The following is a 23,759-nucleotide window of genomic DNA, read 5'->3' as shown; positions in this document are numbered from 1 at the left end:
TGATTCCTTTGGTTTCATCTAGTCACTTTTGGACCACGTTATCATTCATCAACTGTAAACCATTCATTGGAGTTGTTTGTGTCAGAGTCTGACAAATAGATAGGAGACTGTGCTCTGGGTAGGATTGTTCCATTACTGAGTCTGATTCACCAAATTCTGGTTCAAATTTCCAACCATCTCTAAACTGTTTTGCACTAAAACACTGTAGCGAGGCAGAGTGGCCTCCCTCTGACTCTGACAGGGAGGACTCCCCGCCCCGGGGTGGGCAGAGCCAGGCTGAACAAGAAGTATAAGAGGCAGAGCCTCCAGCTCAGTTGAGGGAGAGCCAGGGAAGGAGTCAGATGTTGCTGCCTTGTTGCTGGCCCCTGAACCAGCGACTGAGCTCTATCAACCCTTACTTCTGAAGTAATACCAGGAAGAGCTGCTGCCAGGCAAATACCCTGAGGAGCTGCTGGAACTGCCAGTGGCGGAGTATCCCAAGGAGCCTGAGGGCCCATGAGTGATTAAGCCCTACGAACAGGTATGGGTAGGAAGTAGCCCAGGGAAACCAGACAGTAGTCCGGTTGTGTTGCTGAAACCATGGTCAGCATGTTTTGGCAGGATCCCCGCTGACCCAGTGGCAGGATTTCCTGCCACTGTTAGGGCCCTGGTCCCTAGGGTGGGCCTGGGTCCCCCTACCCACTGCTGCCAACCCCACCCTGGGTTGGCAGCCCACCCACCATAGGCCGAATGGCCTGCAGTTGTTTGCTGTCTGCCCAGCCAAGGAGGTGGGTCATAGACTTCTTTTTCTCGGCCCTCTGAGAGGTCTTGAGCCTGACTGTGTACTATTGCTCTGCGCTGCTTAGAGGGCGGAGCCTGACCTGCTTGCTGCCTGCTCCAGCCAGACTGTTATTGCTCTGCCCGGCCCAGAGGGCCTGAGCCTGATTGTGGTGGTTTTCCGCCCCTGCCAGGGGGCTGGGCTAAAGGCTGCCAATTGTCCTGTCATGAGGGGCCAGCGCCCTAGACTCTTTACTGACTTACTTTGCTAATCCCCTGTTGATCAGCTCTCAGGTGCTAGGTGGCGTAGCGAGTCGAAGTGGTCTCCCTCTGACACTGACAGGGAGGGACCACTCCAAGCCACTACAGACACTTTTTATTAATAGCTTACGTTTTATATATCTTGTAGCTATAATTTTTTTCCAATACATTCTTTTTCATACATTCCTGGGCCTTTTATGGTGGCTTCAGAAACTTGGGGGGGCGGGACCAAATAATGTTGTTTTTTATCTGCTTTCTTCTATCTTTAAACAGAAAGCAAAGTGAGGAGCAAGTCCTGGAGTCAGGGAGTTAAGGGTCTGCTGTGGGTTGTTCATGCACTGTTCAGTGGGCACAGAAGTTTCCAAAGCTGGGCAGTGCTGACAGCACATCTCCACAGCATGAATATGTAGAGTCAGTATTCTCCAAGAACTATAGTGACTGCTGTTAAATAACCTCTCCTTGTTGGATCTACAGAAGATGTAAAATTGTTCATGAAGTTATATAAGTGTTTCTTCACAAGTATTTGAGAGCAATGGATGCTCAAAACATAAATCAACATGTTGCTCTGAGTTGTATGCTTAAGTCTGCTTTACAAAAGAACTTTACATATTTACTGAATGTGCCTCTCCTGCTGACTGTGAATAGTCACTTTACAATGAGGCAGGTAGCCTCACTGTGTGTTATCTGTAATGAGTGTCAGTGATTCAAATAAGACAGATTGCCTTCTGATGTTATAGTATACAAACTTAAATCATAATTACAGATAACTGTCATGGGAGTAAGCATGGAGATATTTAATGGAGAAGCTAACTTTTGGGAGACAAAGGCTGGGAATGCTGGTGGATCACTATTGGTAACTAGATCAGATAGCTACAATGGGATTAAGTTATGAATGTCCTTAAAGTTTAAAACAAGAGGCTTGTGTTTGATGTGGAGCTGAATGAGTAGCCAGTGGAGGAAACGTAAAGAGGAGGTTGATTTGGTCAGAGTGACAAACCTCAAAGATTATTTCAGCAGCAGCATTCTAAATAGATTGGAGGAGTGAAGAAAAGTTGTAATAGGGAAGGCATGAAATGATGATAAAAGGATGTGAGTTTTCAGTTTGTAGTCAGAGGAAAGGCTTGATTTCAGAGATGTTGCCCACGAAAAAGAGGCAAGATTTATAAATGGCTTGAATGTGTGGGTGCAATGAGAAGACCAAGTGAAAAATGACACCTAGGTTGTGGGCCTGAAAGACTGGGGTGATGATAGCGTTGACCATGGTGATAGAGAGTGGGAGCAGAGGGAAGGACTTGTGAGGAAAGGTCAAATGCTCAGTTTTGGTTATGCTGAGCTTAAGATGCCAAGTGGACATCCACAAAGAGATGTCAGAAAGAAGACCAAGATACTACATTGGATGATGGGAGATAACTTATCAATAGAGGGGTAGATTTGTGAATCATCAGCATAATGATGGTAGTAAAAGCCATGATTGTGCACAGTGATGGCTATGGCATACTTACCGAGCTAGATAAAGAGCAATGGAGCCAGCCTAAGCAAAGGAGTCAAAGTGGGTTTCTGGAATGAGAAAGTGAAGAGGGGAGGCATCCTTGAATAGGTGTCAGGAGGAATTCCTCTGGGAGGAGCCAGCCATCAGATTGGTGATGGCAAAAGGATCTTTGACATTGGGAAGGATACAGCCAGTAGATGTTTTGGGATTCTGATGGCATGATAAATCCTTCATGTCATTTTTTTTTGGTATGTACTTACAGTAAAGATATTTTTATTTCTGATCATGACACAGATATACTGCCTGGAGTCATCATATTATTTTGTTCTGCGATCCTCTTAGATTTCACAGACTAAGTAGGTTTTGGCTCACTACTTGAATGATAGACTCCAAAAAACTCCTTGATACTGCAAGAAGTAACGCAGGTACTGCAACTCCTCAGTACTGCATGAATCGGTAGGTGGCACTTTGGTTGACTACTGGCTCAAAACAATACTCCAGCATTGTGGTAATGGAGCCCTTTGCTGATGGAGTATTGTTTTGACCCAGAAGTCAACCAAAGTGCCACCTACTGAATCATGAGCTACACTCAAAACCAAAGACTAGCGCTAAATGAAAAGCAGAATTTCTGTCCTGTGAGAAATTCTAATATTTCAATATTTGTTTTTGTGTCAAATCAGGACAAAAATTTGAAATATCCAAATCTTTGAAAGAAAAGTTCCAAAGATTTAGATTTTGAGATGGCAAAAATGATTTGTTTTGACATGTTCATTGAAACTAAATGCTTTATTTTGAGTCTTTTGGACAACTGCATCTGCCTGTGCTGTTGCATTTCGTTCTGGGAGTTGTATTTTGGGTGCCTCATGCTTTCATTTTTCCTTATCAACTGGACTACATCTCCCATGATGCAGCCACAGTCACATGACTCCCACGATGCACCACACAGTTGGGTTAAAAGAGAAACTGTGGTGCCTCAAGAGAGATGAAGTCCAGCCCCAAACCCTAGCCTTTAAGAGAGAATGAGGCATGAAACACTGCAGTACCACAGGCAGGTGCAGTTGAACACTAAACTGATTCAAAACAAAATGTTTTAGCTCAGTTCAACAAACTGAAATGTTTTGATCTGGGTTGAACCAACCTGAAAGAAAATGCATTTTCCATTGAAAAATCATTTTGACTGAAAACTCCTGACCAAATTCACCCAGGATCTTGGCCACTTGTGATGTAGAAAGAAAATGTTAAGCCTGGTATTCCAGACAAATTCCAACCTGTACAATTGCATGCAGTCTAACTAAATTCCCCCTGCAGTTTCATTTGGAAAACAATATTAGTCTTTACTTTCTGTTCTAAACTTCTTGTAAAGCATTACTGTTAATAAACGTTCTCTTTCAAGTTAAGGGTAGATGTAATGATCTTTGCATATTATTTGAAATTTGTAAAATGGTATTCTTTGGGAATAGAGATGTGAATCATTTTTAATACTCCTATGTAGTACTTGGTATATCATTTCTGAGGTGTTACCTAATTTAAGAATTAAATGTGTCCTGATTGTTTTTATATTGTTATCTACTTAGCATCTATGCTTGTGATCTTGATCTAAAAACTATTTTTTTAATTAGTTACAGAGGTTATGATTGTCGGAGTAATCTATTTTACACTCAGACTGGTGAAATTGTATACCATGTTGCAGCAGTGGGCGTAGTATACAATCGGCAGCAGAACACGCAGCGCTTTTATCTGGGTCATGATGATGACATTCTTTGCCTTGCTATTCATCCCTTAAAGGACTACGTGGCAACAGGCCAGGTAGGATACATGTTTATATGCATTAGAAATTTGAAGTTACAGTACTTTAGTAAATTTACACATGCATATTTAGGATTTTGCAGTTTACAAATATGCAGGTGAATTTTTGAAATTGTGTTGGGGACAGAGAGAGGTCTAAAAATTGAGAACCTCAGCTTTTTTCTAGGGCTGCCAAGCGATTAAAAAAATTAATCGCGATTAATCGCACTGTTAAACAATAATAGAATACCATTTATTTAAATATTTTTGGATGTTTTCTACATTTTCAAATATATTGATTTCAATTACAGAATACAATGTGTACAGTGCTCACTTTATATTTATTTTTGATTACAAATATTTGCACTGTAAAAAACAAAAGAAATAGTATTTTTCAATTCACCTAATACAAGTACTGTAGTGCAATCTCTTTATAATGAAAATTGAACTTGCAAATGTAGAATTATATACAAAAAATAACTGCATTCAAAAATAAAACAATGTAAAACTTTAGAACCTACAAGTCCACTCAGTCCTACTTCAGCCAGTCACTCAGACAAGTTTGGTTACAATTTGCACGAGATAATGCTGCTCACGTCTTGTTTACAATGTCTTTTTTGTTGGTTCGAGTTCTGTAGTTTCCGCATCAGAGTGTTGCTCTTTTAAGACTTCTCAAAGCATGCTCCACTCCTCGTCTCTTTCAGATTTTGGAAGGCACTTCAGATTCTTAAACCTTGGGTCGAGTGCTGTATCTATCCTTAGAAATCTCACATTTGACAAAACGCAAAGAAGGTACCAATCTGCTGTGAAAATGTTCTTAACACGAAAATTTGCTGGGTCATCATCCGAGACTGCTATAACATGAAATATATAAAAACAAGAAGAAGTCTGGTAGCACCTGAAAGACTAACAGATTTATTTGGGTATAAGCTTTCGTGGGTAAAAAACCCACTTTCTGTTAGTCTTTAAGGTGCCACCAGACTCCTTGTTGTTTTTGTGGATATAGACTAACACGGCTACCTGATGATACATGAAATATATAGCAGAATGTGGGTAAAACAGAGTAGAAGACATACAATTCTCCCCCAAGGAGTTCAGTCACAAACTTACTTAATGCATTATTTTTTTAATGAGCATCATCGGCATGGAAGCATGTTCTCTGGAATGATGGCCGAAGCATGAAGGGGCATACGAATGTTTAGCATATCTGGTACGTAAATACCTTGACCTTGCAAAGCCGGCTACAAAAGTGCCATGTGAATGCCTGTTCTCACTGTTAGGTGACATTGTAAATAAGAAGCTGGCAGCATTATCTCCCATAAATGTAAACAAATTTGTTTGTCTTAGCAATTGGCTGAACAAGAAGTAGGACTGAGTCGACTTGTAGGCTCTAAAGTTTTACACTGTTTTGTTTTTGAGTGCAGTTATGTAACAAAAAAAAAGTCTACATTTGTAAGTTACACTTTCATGATAAAGAGATTGCACTACAGTTCTTGTATGAGGTGAATTGAAAAATACTATTTCTTTTGTTTATCATTTTTACAGTGCAAATATTTGTAATAAAAATAATAATATAAAGTGAGCACTGTACACTTTATATTCTGTATTGTAATTTAAATCAATATATTTTAAAATGTAGACAAACATCCAAAAATATTTAATAAATTTCAATTGGTATTCTATTGTTTAACAGTGCTATTATTCGCCATTAATTTTTTTAATCACAGTTATTTTTTTTTGGTTAATCGTATGAGTTAACTGCAATTAATCAACAGCCCTACTTTTTTCCAGTTAGATATATTTCATCAATTTTGACAACTGACTGAGTTTATAACTGATTAACTCTCAAATGAGCATGAATAAATTAACATTTTTTTTAAATCGACATTATATTGTGTTGCCACTGTAAGATAACATATAGAAAAAAACTGAATACATATAACATTTTTATATTGTTAAAGGTATCTGTCAAAAGCAAATTTTCTCATATTCTGGATTTCCAGACTGTTTTATATGATCATATGTCTGAATTCTATATGTATGCTCAAAATCTCAGTGCTGTTATTATTTACAATAAGATGCTATTTTATCAATCTCCAGATAGTACATACATTTAATACTTTTTAACAGGCATCCTTTTCTGATAAACATCTTCTTTCAAAAGCTTTGTTCTCACGTCTAGAATTTATGGCTTGATTTTGAGAGACTATTTTGAGTTTTAATTAGTGAACCCAGAGGCTAAGAAACTGTGTTGGTATAGATAAAGACAAATGATTATTAACTAGACAGCTCACCAAATTCTTAGTAAAGAATTTACACTTATGTTGGTAATATTTGTAGTCTGGGTAAAAAGTATGTTTGAGATTAAGCAAACAAATTGGCCTAGTTAGAGATTTTTGATTATATAGTAAACCGCTTTAAGTTTTATATAGTACACGTTTATGTACTGACTTTTGAAAGATGAAAATATTTGAATAAAAATTTACCTAAGATACAGTAGATTCTAAAATATGTATTAAAACAACACTAAGATTGCAAAGTCAGGCACTTAAATTAAGAAATGTTATAATTCAGATTGCCCGTACAATGTTGATTCAGCGTCCCCCTCAGTCCCCCCGGTATGCACATAATGATAGGCTTGCCTGACATCATGTAGTAAATATGTGGCAGAACCAAGTAGAACCCTAGGTCCTAGTCTGGTGCCTTAAACCAGATTGGAATGCCCTTTGTTTTTCTGCAGCTGTCTGCCTCGGTAGCTGCCAATTTGTGTATTGAATGAGGCACAGATACTGTAGAACAAATAGTAAGCGATCAGATAACTAAAGACTAGTAATGCCTGCACACTCAACATAGCTAAAAGAGAATACACTTGACACCAAGAAACTTTTCTCCTAAAGTTGAGTCATCTGCATTGCTGCAAACTTACTGAAAGTAATAGAATTGCATAGGTATCACCTAATTTGACCTGCAAAACCTTTATTACTGGTAATGATGCATGAAAAGGAAAGAAGTTATGTTTGGCTCTCGAGCCTAGAGTACTTTACAAGCTATTAGTTTTATTTGTAAACTGAAAACAACTGACATAGAAATAACTGAGACAATAAACACGTAAGCCCCCCCCTCAAAAAACTCTTTTCAGTGTAGAATTCCATTGTAAGGTTAGTTAATTGTATTTAATTTTTTCAAGTTCTTCACTTCCCTGGAAGGAAGAGAGGGCCAGCCAGAGAGGGAGTGACAGGTGAGAGGAAGGAGGGAGAATTTTCATGTTGATACTTCAGAACTACAATAATATTTGGTATTTTGATAGACGAGGTAGGAGGGAGAAGTACATCATCACTTTAATTTTTTCAGTTTATTTACTGATGTAATTAAAATTTTAAGGTAAAATTATTATTTTGAGCAAAAATACAAAATATGATGACCAACTACAAGATACAAAAGAATGCCTAAAATCCTTTATATTTTAGGTTGGTCGGGATTCCTCAATACACATTTGGGATACAGAGACAATCAAACCACTGTCAGTATTAAAGGGCTATCACCAGTATGGCGTTTGTGCTGTTGATTTTTCAGGTAAAATATAAATAGATATATATATATACGTATTTCATTTTGCTTTTTTTTTTTTTTTTTTTGAAGGTACAGTGCTAGTCAATTTTAATTTGTAAGTGTGATCTCCTCTTTGAGCTTAGATATGGACCACATTCAAGTTTTGCAATTGAAAATGCTTTCTAGTGATCACCCTGAAATGACAAAGATTCTCTAATAATAAATATTCTCTGTAGAAAGCTACTGTTGAATTTCACACATCTGGAACAAGATCAAAGACCATGTTATCCAAATCAAAAGAACTGGAACGAATCACTTTAATAATAACTAGTCCTTTCCTTGTCACAGGCAGTGCCACAGATCCTAGGCCTTATCTACACTACCAAGTTTTGTTGATAAAAGTGATGTCGACACTCAAAGATCGGCATAATAAAAATCGGAATGTCATGTTCACACTCGCTCTCTTTGTCAGCAGAGCGTATCCACAGTTAGGGCACTATCATCGACAGTGTGAGCAATGCACTGTGGGTACCTATCCCACAGTTCAGTTCGACACCTTCTGTCGCTAGGTGTTGTGGGAAGGCAGAGCGGATCGCAGCACATCGAGGGGCCAGGCTCAATGTCCCATAATGCATTGCTTTCAGTCCCAGGACTCCATGGGCTTCCAGCTTTCTTTCGTGGCATTTTTCAATGGCCCTTCTTTGCTGTGCATCCCAGCATCTTTGTGAGAAGGATGGATCCTTGCCTGCTATCCTATGCTCTGTTACTGTCATCAAGACATCGCGGATGGCAATGCAGTTAATCGCGAAGTTCCTAAGTGAAGAAGACTCCCAGTCGCCTGACATGCTGTGGGATATGGATAGGAGCAACTTTTGATTGCTTTTGGCATTCACAGAACAGCTGCAGAGGGTGGACCGTCGCTTTTGGACTGGTGAAACAAGCACTAAATGGTGGGATCATATCATCATGCAGGTCTGGGATGACGAGCAATGGCTACAGAACTTTCAAATGCGGAAAGCTACCTTCCTGGAACTCTGTGTGGAGCTTGCCTCAGCACTGCGGCACAAAGATACCAGAATGAGAGCTGCCCTATCAGTAGAGAAGTGTATGGCAATTGATGCATGGAAGCTGGCAACTCTAGACTGCTACCGGTCGGTCGTGAATCAATTTGGAGTCGGGAAGTCGACCGTTGGGGCTGCGTTAATGCAAGTGTGCAGGGCAATTAATCGCATCCTGCTACGGTGGACCGTGACTCTGGGAAATGTGTGTGAAATTGAGGATGGCTTTGCTGAAATGGGTTTTCCTAACTGTGGAGGGGCGATAGATGGCACACATATTCCAATTTTGGCACCAGACCACCTTGCAACAGAGTACATCAATAGGAAGGGGTACTTCTCCGTGGTGTTGCAGGCACTTGTGGATCACCTTGGGAGTTTCACTGACATCAATGCGGGGTGGTCCGGGAAGGTGCATGACACACACATCTTCAGGAACACCGGCCTGTATAGAAAGCTACAAGTGGGGACTTTCTTTCCAAACCAGAAGATTATAGTGGAGGATGTTGAAATGTCCAGCATAATCCTGGGAAACCCGGTGTACCCCTTTCAGCCGTGGCTCATGACACCTTGCACTGGAAACCTGGACAGCAGTAAGGAGCGGTTCAACAACAGGCTGAATATGTGCCAGATGACAGTGGAATGTGCCTTTGGCAGATTAAAGGCGCGCTGGCAATGCCTTTATGGCAGGTTAGACCTTAATGAGGATAATATTCCCATTGTCATAGCCTCATGTTGTACGTTGCCTAATCTTTGTGAAGCTAAGGGTGAAAGGTTTGCACAGGGGTGGAGTGTTGAGGCAGACTGTTTGGCTGCTGATTTCGAGTAGCCAGATACCAGGGCTATCAGAGGAGCACAGAGGGGGGCAGTTCGAATCAGGGAGGCTTTGAGGCAACACTTTGAAAATGAGAACCAGTAATGTATATCTCTGTGATTGGTGCTGCAATGTTACGTTACATGTAGTTTTCCTAGGAAGTAATGGTGACATTTGGGGCCTTACATTCCAGCAAGCACATGAATAAACTACCTGTGTATGTATTGGCAGTGCCTACTATCTCTGTTTGTAGAAAACAAATAAAGATGAGTTACCATTCAAAAATTTTGTTATTATTGCACAAGAAACAGCACACAGAAACACACAAAGATGCTTGGTGGGAAAGGAGGTACCAGGGAGGGGCAGACTTTCAGAGCTGCGTGTAGGTCCAGCTATCATTATGAAAGTTGTCCGAGGGGGTGGAGTGAAGGGGAAACTTAGAAGTCGCAGAAAGTGGAAAGGACTGTGCAGGCGGAGTTGGGGTAGAGGGGGACATGGAAAAGAATTCTGAATGTGCTGCAGGGGAGGGTGGGCATGGATCTGCTTGGTCTGCAGCATTATTAAGGACTTCAGCATTTGCGTTTGCTCCTCCATTACTTTAATCACCCGCTCAGTAGCGTCCTTAACAAACTCCTGGTTTTCTTTTCTGTCCTGCCTTTCAACTTCCCAGTACTCCTTGCATTCCCTTTTTTCTGCATTGAAGGAGTGCAGTACCTCCCGGAACATGTCTTCTTTGCTCTGTCTTGGGCGCTTTCCTATCTGGCAGAGACGCTTGGCCAATGTGTGCGGGTGTTTCTGAAGGCCACATCTGCTGAAGCCCAAGGAACAATGCACAGAAGCATGATTGTTAAATTCATGCACAGCATTGAAACATTTCAGTAAAATACACTCTTTGCAACATAACAATCACTTTCTCACTGACCCTGGGCAAGCACACAGCTCTGCGAACACCCAAAGCATGGTGAGTGTTGGCAGGGGGAAGGGGGCTCCATATGGGGAAAAGAGCACTCACTCTGCAAGGAACTGGGGGGAAAGTTCTAAAATTCTCCCACACTTTTCTAGAGGTGGGGGTCATACTAGAAGACATCTCATGGCTAAGGGTAAGCAGGGAAACGAAGGTACATCTACTACATGCTTCTGGCTTCCACCCTGCACCCTATGCTGCTCACTTGTGTGCCGCTTTGATCCCCGCACAAGTAATTGCCGAATGGCGCAGGAAAGTTTCCTACAATGGGGGAAGGAACAAAGCTGCTCTGCCAAGGAACCTTAAGCAGAGGATTTCCGAGTACCTCCAGGAAACTTTCCTGGAGATCTCGCTGGAGGATTCCCATGAGATCTCAACATGCATTAACACCCTGTTGTGCCGTACTGATTAGCTACATAGGGAAATGTCCAGCTCACAGAAACACAGCCAGCCTTCCACATTTCTATATCCTGAACCCACCTCCACACTACACAAACCACAGGCACTTACCAGGTGTCTCCTCTCCTGCTTCTTGCTCACTGGAGAGTAACTGCTGAGACTGGCTAGACACCTCTGGAGTGGTGAACAGTTCCTGGCTGCCTGCCCCACCGGGAGCTCCACATCATCTAACTCTACCTCTTCATCAATGACTTCGTCCTCCAGGTTAGGTCCTCTTTGCAGTGCCTCCAGGCCCGCCGAAGTATCCACGGGGCTCGGCAGTGGAGGTGGGGTCGCCACTGAGGATAGTGTCCACCTCCTTATAGAACCGGCAGGTCTTAGGTGCAGCACCGGAGTGACGGTTTGCCTCCCTCACCTTATGATACTCCTGCCTCAGCTACCTTATCTTTGCTCTGCACTGCAGCATGTGCTGATCATAGCTCTTTTCACACAAGAAATGTGCCCGTATCCCAATTCCTACGGCTCAAGCGCAGCTGTGACTGCACAGCTTCCTCTCTCCATATACTGAGCAGATCCAGCAGCCACACAGTGGTCCAAGTGGGAGAGCGTTTGTTGCAATAACCTGCCATGGTCACCTGGGAAGATGCTCCACACCGAGCAAACAGGAAATAATATTTCAAAAATTCCCGGTGCTTCTAAGGGGTAGGGGCAGATGGTTGGTTACCTGGCTGCAGGGCAGTGGAGTTCAAACTGCTGACCAGAGCGGTCACGATGGGCATTGTGGGACACCTCCTGGAGGCCAATTAAAGCGATAAAATCAGGTGTAGTGTCTACACTGGCACTTTGTCGACAAAAATTTAGAGGAAAAAGATTTTTGTCTCTCGGGGTGGTTGTATTTTGTCTTCAAAGCAGGGCATTTTTGCCAACAAAAGTCACATCACAGTGTGTACGTATTCACTGTTTTGTCGACAAAAACTGCCTTTTATCAACAAAACTTGGTAGTGTACAGAAGGCCTTAGACAATGAGTCGGCGATGTCTCCTTGGAACTTTAGAGGAACGCCAATCTTGAGAGCCACTGCTACAGGCTAGGCTCTGCCAGTAAAAGCCCTTCAGTGTTGTTCTTCCTCTAAAAACTGTTAGAAGGATAAACCTTTCTATGCAGGGTATTCATGTCTTTTATTTTAATTCCCAAAAAATTTACTTCAGAAAATCCATTGCAAAGACTCCTTGAGGCTTCAAAAAGAATTTGGAGCCCAAAACTATTGTTTTTATTTGAGCCTTTGAAGAGTTTAAGCCTTTTAGTGCTGCTTATGGAATTTGTTATTAATGAATAATATACATTAAACACAAATCTTCTTTAAATGTAAAATCTCTATTTTTATTCATTTTTTGTCTTTACTCATTTTTCTTATCAACATGATGTTTTGGATTCTGTTAGTATCTGCACTGGGAAAATAAACATAAAAACTCTTTGGTAACTCTTTGGTAACCAAGTAATAAAATTAATCCATTCTTTGGCATTTTAGTTCATTCTTTAGGAGCAAAGTTGAGCTATCTCAAACTGCAATAAACAAAAATTCTAAACTCTGATGTGAGACCATCAGCAAAAATCCGTTAGTTTTAATAAAATATTGAGCCCCTCCAGGTTCCAATGAAACACCTGGTTGCTTCTGCTAAAGATGAAATTCATACAGAATAGTTTTTAAAATTTGCATTGTTTTGACTATTGTCTTCATGGCCAGAACTCTTTCTGTTTTTCAGTTCTCTGGCTTAATCAATCATTGGGTAAATATTAGCAACATTGCATTTTAGCATCTATTTTAACAGCTTGTATCTTAGAAAGATGAGTTGAAGGCTAGATTCTATCTTTTCTTGCACAGGAGGAAGTGCAGCAATTGATATACTGGACTAGACCACTGGTTCATCTAGTCCTGTATTCACCCTCTGATCGTGGCCTCTCGTTGTTTCAGAGAAAGGTGCAGAACACCTCTTTTATCTGCTTCTTCCAGAAGTACTTCTGCACATTCTAATACAGGGCCTCTTTGTGTATGTAAGGCCCTTTCTCAGCCACCCTGCAAAGCCAGTACCCTCTGCATATTCATATCTTCCTAAAGACCCTCTTATGTCATGATGCATACGAGAAATGAACTGACCGACTATGGATAGTGTGTTATGTGACAGACCCAGACCAGTGGGGTACAGGAGTCTGGTAGAGGGCAAATATACTGGTCACTGGATGAGTAGTTTTCTGTTCCCTGAGTGACCAGAGCAGGGGCTCCACTAGAGTAATCAGGAACCTGCTAGAACCAGTTAAGGCAGGCAGGCTAATTAGGACACCTGGAGCCAATTAAGAAGAAGCTGCTAGAATCAATTAAGGCAGGCTAATCAGGGCACCTGGGTTTTAAAAAAGGAGCTCACTTCAGTTTGTGGTGCGAGTGTGAGGAGCTGGGAGCAAGAGGCGCAAGGAGCTGAGAGTGAGAGGGTGTGCTGCTGGAGGACTGAGGAGCACAAGCGTTATCAGACACCAGGAGGAAGGTCCTGTAGTGAGAATAAGAAAGGTGTTTGGAGGAGGCCATGGGGAAGTAGCCCAGGGAGTTGTAGCTGTCATGCAGCTGTTACAGGAGGCACTATAGACAGCTGCAGTCCACAGGGCCCTGGGCTGGAACCCGGAGTAGAGGGCGGGCCCGGGTTCCCCCCAAACCTCTCAATTGACCTGGACTGTGGGTTCTTCCAGAGGGGAAGGCCTCTGGGCTGTTCCCCAACCCACATGGTGAATCTCTGAGGCAAGAAAATCTGCCAATAAGCGCAGGACCCACCAAGATAGAGGAGGAACTTTGTCACACTGGTGTCAGGAGTGGGATTTTGGGGTGCACAGCGTGGCGGAAGAAGGAGGGTGATTTAAAAAAAAAAAAAACAGGGAGAGGGTTTATTTTTTTTCACCACAATGGATGACAGTGCGGGCACTGATACAAGCTACGGCGGCCCAGCAGGAGGCTACCCCTGTCCAGGCAGCCGCCCAACAGGAGGCAGTGCGGCTGCAGCAAGAGACTAATCGCCTGCTGATGGACCAGGCTGCTCAAGACCGAGCTATGTTGCGGGAACTGGTAAATCAGGTAAAGTCCCTTACAGAGCTGAATCGCGGCCATGATGGGACGCGGCTCATACGGGCCAGCCATTGGCTGCAGAAAATGACATGGGAGGATGATGTAGAGGCATACCTTCTGGCCTTTGAGAGGACAGCCCTACGGGAGGCCTGGCCTCGCGATCAGTGGTCTGGCATCCTTGCCCCATTCCTGTGTGGGGAGGCCCAGAAGGCCTACCATGATCTGCCTGAAGAGGCTGCGGCAGACTACCCCCAGCTGAAAGCAGAGATCCTGGCCAGATCTGGGGTAACGACAGCAGTGCGGGCCCAGCAGTATCACGGTTGGAGGTACCAGGAAGACAAAACCCCGCGGTCCCAATTGTATGACCTCATCCATCTCGCACGAAAGTGGTTGCAAACAGAGTCCCAGAGTCTGGAAGAGATACTAGCGGTTCTGATCATCGACCGATACATGAGGGGACTTCCACCAGACCTTCGTGTCTGGGTAAGCCAGAACGAACCCTCCACCTATGACGAGGTTGTCGCCCTGGTAGAGAGGCGAAGGACAGCGAGGGAGCTGACCCGACCAGTTAAGGAAGAGGCACCCCAGGTTAAACTAGCAGCACCAAGCCCTAAAGTTCGGGTGACTGGGCCACCAGGAGGGCCCAGGTGGAAAAAGAGAGAGGCTGAAGGCCCATCAGAGGCCACAAAGAGTCGGAGCACTGAGGGAGAAGAGGATCGTGATGTTAGACTGCCCAAACCAAGAGACCGGGGAACGCCTAGGGCTCCATACAGATGTTATGCCTGCAGGGAATGGGGACACATAGCTGCACAGTGTCCCAATGCTGAGGAGCCTATGCAGTGTAACCTGGGGAACTGGGCAGATCCATGCTCCCTAATCCACCTTGTGGGGGTCTCACTAACCCCACATATGTATACCAGACCAGTGAAACTAAATGGGGTAGGGACCACGGCACTGGTTGATTCGGGGAGTGCTATCACGCTTATCTCAGGGAAGCTCGTGAAGCGTAGTCAGCTGCTGCAGGCTAAACGTACGGGGATAACATGTGTCCCTGGGACAGTTAGTTACTACCCCACCATCCCAGTAAAAATCGAGATCCAAGGGAACACTACTGAGGTAGCAGCAGGTGTAGTCCCTAAACTCCCATACCCGGTGCTCATAGGGAGGGACTTCCCAGGGTTTGGAAACTTACTCCCAGTAGGGGGATTGGAGAAAGATGGGGACCCTAAAATTGGTGAGACATCCACAGCAGACTGTCAACCCCCAATCTTCTCTGAAATATCCCCAGATTTGTTTTCCACTCCCAGACAGGGTAGAAGGACAAAAAGGGAAAGAAGGGCAGCTAAGGCCTTGGGAACCCGAATACTGACCCAAAGCCAGGGGGTTGCTCTTGTAGGTAGGCGGACCCGCGCAGCTGAAAAGAAGGCCAAGCAGGAGGGAGAAGCACCTGAGTCTGACCCCCATCCTAATGCTTCTGAACCAGTAGAGGCAACAGAGACTGGGCCCCTAGATCTTGGGCAGATTAGCCCCGGGAGAGGAAATTTTGGACGGGACCAGGCAGAAGACCCAAGGTATGACAACATTAGGAAGGAGGTGACTGAAATAGATGGGATCCCCGTGGAAGGAAAAACCCAGGGACCAGGACCCTACTTCATAATGAAGAAGGATCTCTTATACCGGGTTGCACCAGTACAGGGGCAGAAGGTACAGCAGATCCTAGTACCTCAAAAACACCAGAACGCTGTATTAAGTCTTGCTCATAGTCATCTTTTTGGGGGGCATTTGGGGGTAGAGAAGACCCTGGCACGAGTCCTACGATGGTTCTTCTGGCCCGGAGTACATGAAGAAGTGCGGAGGTACTGTGCCTCCTGCCCGGAGTGTCAGCTGCACAGTTCCCGTCCCCACTTGAGGGCACCTTTAGTACCCCTTCCCATCATAGAGGTCCCCTTCGAGCAAATAGCCATGGACCTAGTGGGACCCCTGGAGAAGACGGCGCGGGGCCACCAATATATACTTGTTGTTTTGGACTATGCTACTCGCTACCCAGAAGCCGTCCCCCTGCGGAACACGGCCTCTAAAACTATAGCCAAAGAGCTGGTGGGGATCTTTGCCCGAATGGGGCTACCGAAGGAGATATTAACCGACCAAGGAACCCCATTTATGTCGAAGCTAATGAAGGACCTCTGTACACTGCTCCATATAGATACCCTGAGAACTTCGATCTACCATCCGCAGACTGATGGGTTGGTAGAAAGGTTTAACCGAACCCTCAAGGCTACGATAAGGAAGGTGGTAAGTCGGGACGGGAAGGATTGGGACACCCGACTATCCTACATTATGTTTGCTATCCGGGAGGTACCACAGGCCTCAACTAGGTTTTCCCCCTTCGAGTTATTATACGGGCGTCACCCCCGTGGCATACTAGATATCGCCAAAGAGATCTGGGAAGAGGAACCCAATGAGGGGAGAAATATAATAGAGCATGTAATGCAGATGCGAGACCGGATAGCCCGGGTTACCCCTATTGTACTGGAACATTTGGAGAAGGCACAGGAGGCCCAGCGAACCCATTACAATCGCCAGGCAAAAGTGCGACAGTTCCAACCAGGGGATCGGGTTATGGTGTTGGTACCCATGGCAGAAAGCAAGCTTCTGGCCCAATGGCAGGGGCCCTATGAGGTGGTTGAACCCATGGGGGAAGTAACCTACAAGGTGCGGCAGCCAGGACGCAGAAAACAAGAACAGATTTATCACGTTAACCTTCTGAAACCCTGGCATGCACAAGAGGCATCCACAACAGTCCGAAAAGACCTAACCCAGGAAAACAAGCCTTCCAAACAGGTGAGAGTGTCTCCTGATTTAACACCAGACCAGAAGAATGAGGTGTCTGAGATGATCTTCCGGAACCAAGATGTGTTCTCGACAAAATTGGGTCGAACAACCGAGACATATCACCACATCATCACGAACCCTGGGGCCAGAGTAACAATGAGGCCCTATTGGGTGCCAGCGGCAAAAAGGGAGGAAATAAAAGCAGAAGTAAAAATAATGCTGGAGTTGGGGATCATCGAAGAATCCCAGTCAGTGGTCCAGCCCAATCGTGCTGGTGCCCAAACCTGATGGCACCACAAGATTTTGCAACGACTTCCGGTGACTAAACGAAGTATCCCAGTTCGACGCGTACCCCATACCTCGCATAGATGAGCTAGTGGACCATCTGGGTAATGCCCGGTACTTGACTACCCTAGACTTGACAAAGGGGTATTGGCAGATTCCCCTTGCAGAAGACGCAAAGGAAATGACTGCGTTCTCTACACCAGAGGGTCTTTTTCAATATACTGTCCTCCCTTTTGGACTACATGGGGCCCCAGCTACCTTCCAGCGCCTCATGGACAAGCTATTACGCCCTCATAACAGTTATGCTGCTGCCTACTTGGACGATGTGGTCATTCATACCCCAGACTGGGAAACCCACCTGGAGAAGGTGGAGGCAGTCCTCGGGTGAGCTGGCCTTACAGCAAACCCTGCCAAGTGCGCTGTAGGGTTTACAGAGGCCAAATATCTTGGCTACATTGTGGGAAAAGGTCTGGTAAAACCCCAAGTGAACAAGTTAGAGGCCATCCAAAATTGGCCCCGACCAAGTCGCAAGAAACAAGTTCAGGCGTTCCTAGGTGTGGTGGGGTATTACTGACGATTTATCCCCCACTTTGCCACAAGGGCAAGCCCCCTGACAGACCTAGTGAAAGCCCGTGGACCTGATCTGGTGAGATGGTCTGACGCAGCAGAGGAAGCATTCACAGACCTACGGACTGCCCTCTGCAGTAACCCCGTACTGATAGCCCCTGATTTCACCAAGGAGTTTATCCTGCAGACGGATGCATCGGAAGTAGGATTGGGGGCCGTTCTATCACAGATGGTCGGGGAGGAGGACCACCCAATTCTATACCTCAATCGGAAACTCCTTCCAAAGGAACAAAAATATGCAGTGGTGGAGAGAGAATGCCTCGCTGTAAAATGGGCCATGGAAACATTGCGCTACTACCAGCTCGGGCGCAGATTTGTCCTCGTGACCGACCATGCCCCTCTTCAATGGTTGCAGCGGAACAAGGAGAAGAACACAAGGGTGACCAGATGGTTCTTATCCCTCCGACCTTTCCAGTTCCGTGTGCAACACAGAGCAGGGAGCCGTCATGGCAACGCTGATGGCTTGTCACGTGTGCACTGTCTGGCGTCCCAAGCTGCCCAACCCCTTGGCATTGAGCAGGGGGGAGGGATATGTGACAGACCCAGACCAGTGGGGTACAGGAGTCTGGTAGAGGGCAAATATACTGGTCACTGGATGAGTAGTTTTCTGTTCCCTGAGTGACCAGAGCAGGGGCTGCACTAGAGTAATCAGGAACCTGCTAGTACCAGTTAAGGCAGGCAGGCTAATTAGGACACCTGGAGCCAATTAAGAAGAAGCTGCTAGAATCAATTAAGGCAGGCTAATCAGGGTACCTGGGTTTTAAAAAAGGAGCTCACTTCAGTTTGTGGTGCGAGTGTGAGGAGCTGGGAGTAAGAGGCGCAAGGAGCTGAGAGTGAGAGGGTGAGGGTGTGCTGCTGGAGGACTGAGGAGCACAAGCGTTAGACACCAGGAGGAAGGTCCTGTGGTGAGAATAAGGAAGGTGTTTGGAGGAGGCCATGGGGAAGTAGCCCAGGGAATTGTAGCTGTCTTGCAGCTGTTACAGGAGGCACTATAGACAGCTGCAGTCCACAGGGCCCTGGGCTGGAACCCGGAGTAGAGGGCGGGCCCGGGTTCCCCCCAAACCTCCCAATTTATCTGGACTGTGGGTTCTTCCAGAGGGGAAGGCCTCTGGGCTGTTCCCCAACCCACATGGTGAATCTCTGAGGCAAGAAAATCCGCTAATAAGTGCAGGACCCACCAAGATAAAGGAGGAACTTTGTCACAATGAGCATTTTGAAATTATCTATTTATCTTTTAAAAAACCAAACAATATATTTATCATGCCCAGTTACCTCCATCTCTGTTTTATTTGTTTTTGTTTGTTTGTGTGTTTGTTTTTTAATGCAAACTCTTGGAAAGTACATAGTACATGATGTTCACTGCCAGAAGAAAAATTAAACAATACTAATAATTCAGTGGTGGAAATTGATATGAGAGGCTAAAACTTTTTGAATTCTTCTAAGTTCTTGCCTTCAATTATAAATTGTGGCAATGAGTTCCACAGGCTAATCATGCATTCTTATTTAACTCTATCATGTCTCCTTTTATTTGTTTCTTCTCTAAATTGAAGAAGCTCAGCTTTTCAGTCACTCTTCATATAGAAGTCTTTCCATGCCTCTAGCTCTTTTTCACACATCTCTTGACCTCTTCTATTTCTTCTATATCTCTTTTGAGATCAGAATTGATAAAAGTATTCTGGGTAAAGGTGTAAATATGTTTGTGTATCTATGTATTAGTGTGTGTGCATGTGGAGACATTTTGAAATAGCATATGTTTATATGTGTGTGTGTGTGTGTGTGTGAGGCTTTGAAGTAGGTTGCTTTTGTTTGTATGTGTGGTAGGGAGCTTTAATTGGTTCTTCTTTTTCATTTACTTTTTATTGGTTTTATGTTGCACACTTCATTTTTTGTTTTTCTTCATTCTTTGCCAAACAATGGCGTTAGCTTTTGAGTGATTTTAATATTTTTGTTTTCACGGTCTAATAGTACTGCAGGACAAATAATGGCAGATACAGTGTGTAATATGCTTCTTTGCCTGAATTTATCTTTTGAGAATCTGAGAGGACAAGCCTCTGACTAAACCAGTGTCATAGACCTTTCTGGACATTCACCAAACTGCTGTGGTTGGATCCAAATACTGGATCCAGCATGCTTCTAAGTGCACTCAGTCTGGGTAGTGGCCAGGTGCTTGGCTTTGGCTTCCAGGCTTATGCCCAGAGTGCAGACTCCCTGTCTGGTATCACTTCTAGGAAGTGAGAACCTGTGGTCCAGCTGCCTTAATCCCCAACACCAGCGCTGAACATCCCCCTATCTGAGGCCTCTCCAGGAGCTTAAGCACACCATTTCTCAGTGCTCCACCCTTATAGGTAATCTTGTTCACTGTTTAACCCTTCAGGAACATATAACAGTTATGACAAGGAATCCAGAGGCTTTGAAAAGTAATCCCTTAAACACATACACACATTTTATTCATAGAGAAAGCATCCAGACTTACAGATCCATGCAAAAATAACAAAATCCACACAGAATAACTGTCCCTTCAGTGTCCTCACAACTCAAAGAGCCCATTTGGGTTTTAGTCAGTCCTTGCAGGGTCCCCAAACCCTCCTCACCTCCTGGTCAACCTTCAGGTCCATTTCTCTGCCTCTGCAACAAGCTCTCCTTAGCTTGTTCAGGTGTAGCAGTCAAAAGATTCCTTCTAGCTCAGAATGCATGTCCCTGTTTCCTGAAACGCCCCAGCGTTCGAGTTTTTAAAAGCAAGTTCTTATACTTTTTTACTCCTGGGGGATTTCCACTGATCCGACCAGGGCCCTGCAGACATCCTGGGAAGAAGAACCAGTTTTCTTCATCTTGGCCAATCTCTTTAGCATATCCATTATATTGCCAAGGCAAAGTCATTCCATATTAGTGACATTTTTGATTGTCTTGTAGCTGCTTCCAGATGTGACAGCCTCCCTGTTAGCAAATGGCTAATTTTGTACACACTGAGAATTAGAGTTATACATAGAATCCATAAAACCAGTCAGAATTCATGAGATGTACACAGATTTCTCAAACCATCACAATGTGCAACAAGTCCTGTAAGCAGATGGTGTAGAACTTGTTGTTCTTCTTCAAGTGCTTCTTCATGCGATTCCATTCTAAGTGTGTGCTTGCCCACATGCACAGTTGTCGGAATTTTTTGCCTTAGCGGTATCCATAGGGCTGGCTCTGGCGCCCTCTAGAGTGCCGCGCTCATGCACCAGTATATGAGGTGCCATCGGCCCAACGCCCTCTCAGTTCCTTCTTACCGCAAATGATGATTGGTCGGAGAGCCTTCCTCTTGCCTCACAAGTGGATAGTGGTTTCTAACAGCCTATTGACTGTCTCTTTCTATATTGTTGTTAGTACTTAGTGATTAAGTGTTAAGTGTTAGTGAGTTAGAGTCCCAGCAGGGACTTTGCCCCGAGGCAGGGCATGCCCCGGTCTCCAGACTTCAAACCCTGCTCAACTTGCAACAGGCCTATGCCTGTTAGTGACCCCCCATAGCAGCTGCTTAAAGTGCTTGGGAGAGTCACACATAAAGGAGAAGTGCAGAATCTGTGAGAACTTTCAGCACAGGACTCAAAAAGAGCGGGACATTCGCCTAAAGGCCCTCCTCATGGAGGCTGCACTTCGCCCAGTGTCGGAACCATCCCACTCCGATTCAACGCCCAGTACAATGGCGTTGGTGCGGAGCACCCTGCTGGCCATGAGTTCTGCCCGGCACTGTTTCCCCTCGCCGGTACCCAAGAAACTCCAGAAAAAGCAGCATGGCTCCTCGGCACAGAATAAAGAGGGGATGGGGGTGTTGGGCAAAGGACCAATTTCAGTCCTCATGGCCACCCTGGAGCTCCAAGGGGGTATCTCTCTGGCTGGACACCCCCAGCCCATCCAGGGATCCTCCTCTGCCTCCTGGGCGCAGTAGGGGACCCTGGCACCTCTTAGTGTCTTCCAGATGGCTAGGGACCTAATGGCCATTCCGGTACCACCCACGCTGCGACCTGCAACAGTTTCGACAAAGGCTCCCCAGTCCAAGGGCAAGCCAGCCATGGGACTGCTTCAAAGGGCAGTGGAGCATCGTCGGTCCCCAGAGCAGAGGCGTCCGTTCCCTGACTCTGCAACTACGACTCCCAGATCTGGAACCTTGCTCGCAGTCCCCCGCATCGAAGCACCAGTCTCTGAATTCCTGGTACCGACCCACCTCCCATCAGCCGATGCCCCGGCATAGGTCTCCATCCCCTAGATGGTCTTCAACACATCAGTCTCCGCTGGTGCGAGACCGCTTGCTGCCACGGCACCGGTCTCTGTTGCCCCGGCACCATTCCCCAATGAGGCATTGGTCACCAACTTCCAGGCACTGGTCCCCCGCTCCTAGAGTGAGCCACCAGATGCAAGCCCCCTCAGCCCCACCTTGGTCCCTGGAAAGTGATTGGTCTGAGTGGGAGTTTAGCCCCTCACCAAGGAAGCACCGATCTCTTTCGGCTCCGGAGACCAGTGCAGCACTGGCTATGGCAGCAGGGCCAATGGCCCTATTGGAACTCGTGGGGCATGCTAATGATGCTGGTGCCATATTCACACAACTTCTCCCTGGCCGCTTCGGACAAGCAATCGCCGGTACCAGGCTTGGAACACAGCGCAGACTCCAAGGTGGGGTTGAAGGATCAGGTGCCAATGCCAAGGGAGCCCTCCCCAGTGGGGGAAAGTGCCCCGGCCCCTTCCCCCGTGGTGCTGTTGTCGTCTGAGGCCCCTCACACGCCAGCCCTACTGATGACTTCAAAGAGCACCAAGCCCTCCTTAAAAGGGTGGCTTCTAACCAGGGCTTGGAGGCCAAGGAACTGGCAGAACAGTCAGACACCCTTTTTGACATGCTAACAGCGGCAACCCCAGCACGGCTTGGACTGCTGGTCCATGAGGGTGTTCTAAAGATGGCTACGGTACTGTGGCAAACCCCTTCATCCATTCCACTCACCTCCAAACAGGCCAAAAAGAAATATTATGCCCCTGCTAAGGGGTTTGAATATCTCTACACACACCCACCCCCCAGGTTGCTGCTTGTATCAGCGGCCATTGAAAGGGACAGGCAGGGTCAGGTGAGCGCCACGCCTAAAAATAAGAATGTCAAGGAATTGGACCTTTTTGGAAGAAAAAATTATTAGATGGCCAGACTCCAGTTTAGGGTGTCCAACCACCAGGTCCTGTTGGGGAGGTATAACTTTAATCTGTGGGACTCCCTCAACAAGTTTAAGGATGCTTTGCCACAGGACCTTGGCCAGGAGTTCGTGACCATCCTGGAAGAGGGCAAGGGGTTGGCAAGGGGCTCCCACCAGATGGCCTGGGATGCAGCCAATTCAGCTGCCAGAGTCGTTGCCTGTGCTATGGTAATGAGGTGCAGTTCCTGGCTTCAGTTCTCAGGTTTATTCCAGGAGATGCAGTCCTCCATTCAGGACCTTCCATACGAAGGCAAGGGGCTCTTCTTGGAGCAAATGGATGGGAGACTGCATGGTCTCAAAGACTCCCAAGCCACTCTGTGCCCGCTGGGCCTCCACACGCTGCAGGCATCAAGAAAGCAGTTCCATCCTCCTGCCACCCAGGTCCTGGAGGCCTCCTCAGCAAAGTGCCTTCAGGAGGAAAGAAAGAGATGGGGGTTTAAATGCCGTTGCCCCTCTTCCTCCCATTCGCCTGCCCAGCCTGGCCCTGCGAGACACCAAGGGGGCCAGAGACAGGCATTTTGAGGGTGCGCAGAAGGATGGTGCCCCAGTCAGACTCCAGGATCCACCATCCAATTCTTTCCTCAACCATCTGTGTCCCTTCCGGTCGGCATAGTCACGAATAACCTCA

General features: G+C 45.7%; 1 protein-coding gene across 2 annotated transcripts in view; it reads left to right on the top strand.

The window, feature by feature from the left end:
- Nucleotides 1–23,759, top strand: part of EML5 (EMAP like 5) — a 294,191-nt gene that overhangs the window by 119,727 nt on the left and 150,705 nt on the right. For both annotated transcript variants that reach the window (XM_026651428.1, XM_026651427.1), the window contains exons 14-15: nt 4,126–4,312; nt 7,759–7,864. In XM_026651428.1, coding sequence (XP_026507213.1) covers nt 4,126–4,312; nt 7,759–7,864 — 293 coding nt within the window. The remainder of the gene's footprint in view (nt 1–4,125; nt 4,313–7,758; nt 7,865–23,759) is intronic.

Source organism: Terrapene carolina, unplaced genomic scaffold, assembly GCF_002925995.2.
Source record: "Terrapene carolina triunguis isolate 2854851 unplaced genomic scaffold, T_m_triunguis-2.0 Scaffold96, whole genome shotgun sequence".
Taxonomy (NCBI): domain Eukaryota; kingdom Metazoa; phylum Chordata; order Testudines; family Emydidae; genus Terrapene; species Terrapene triunguis.
This window is presented reverse-complemented; position numbering and strand designations above follow the sequence as displayed.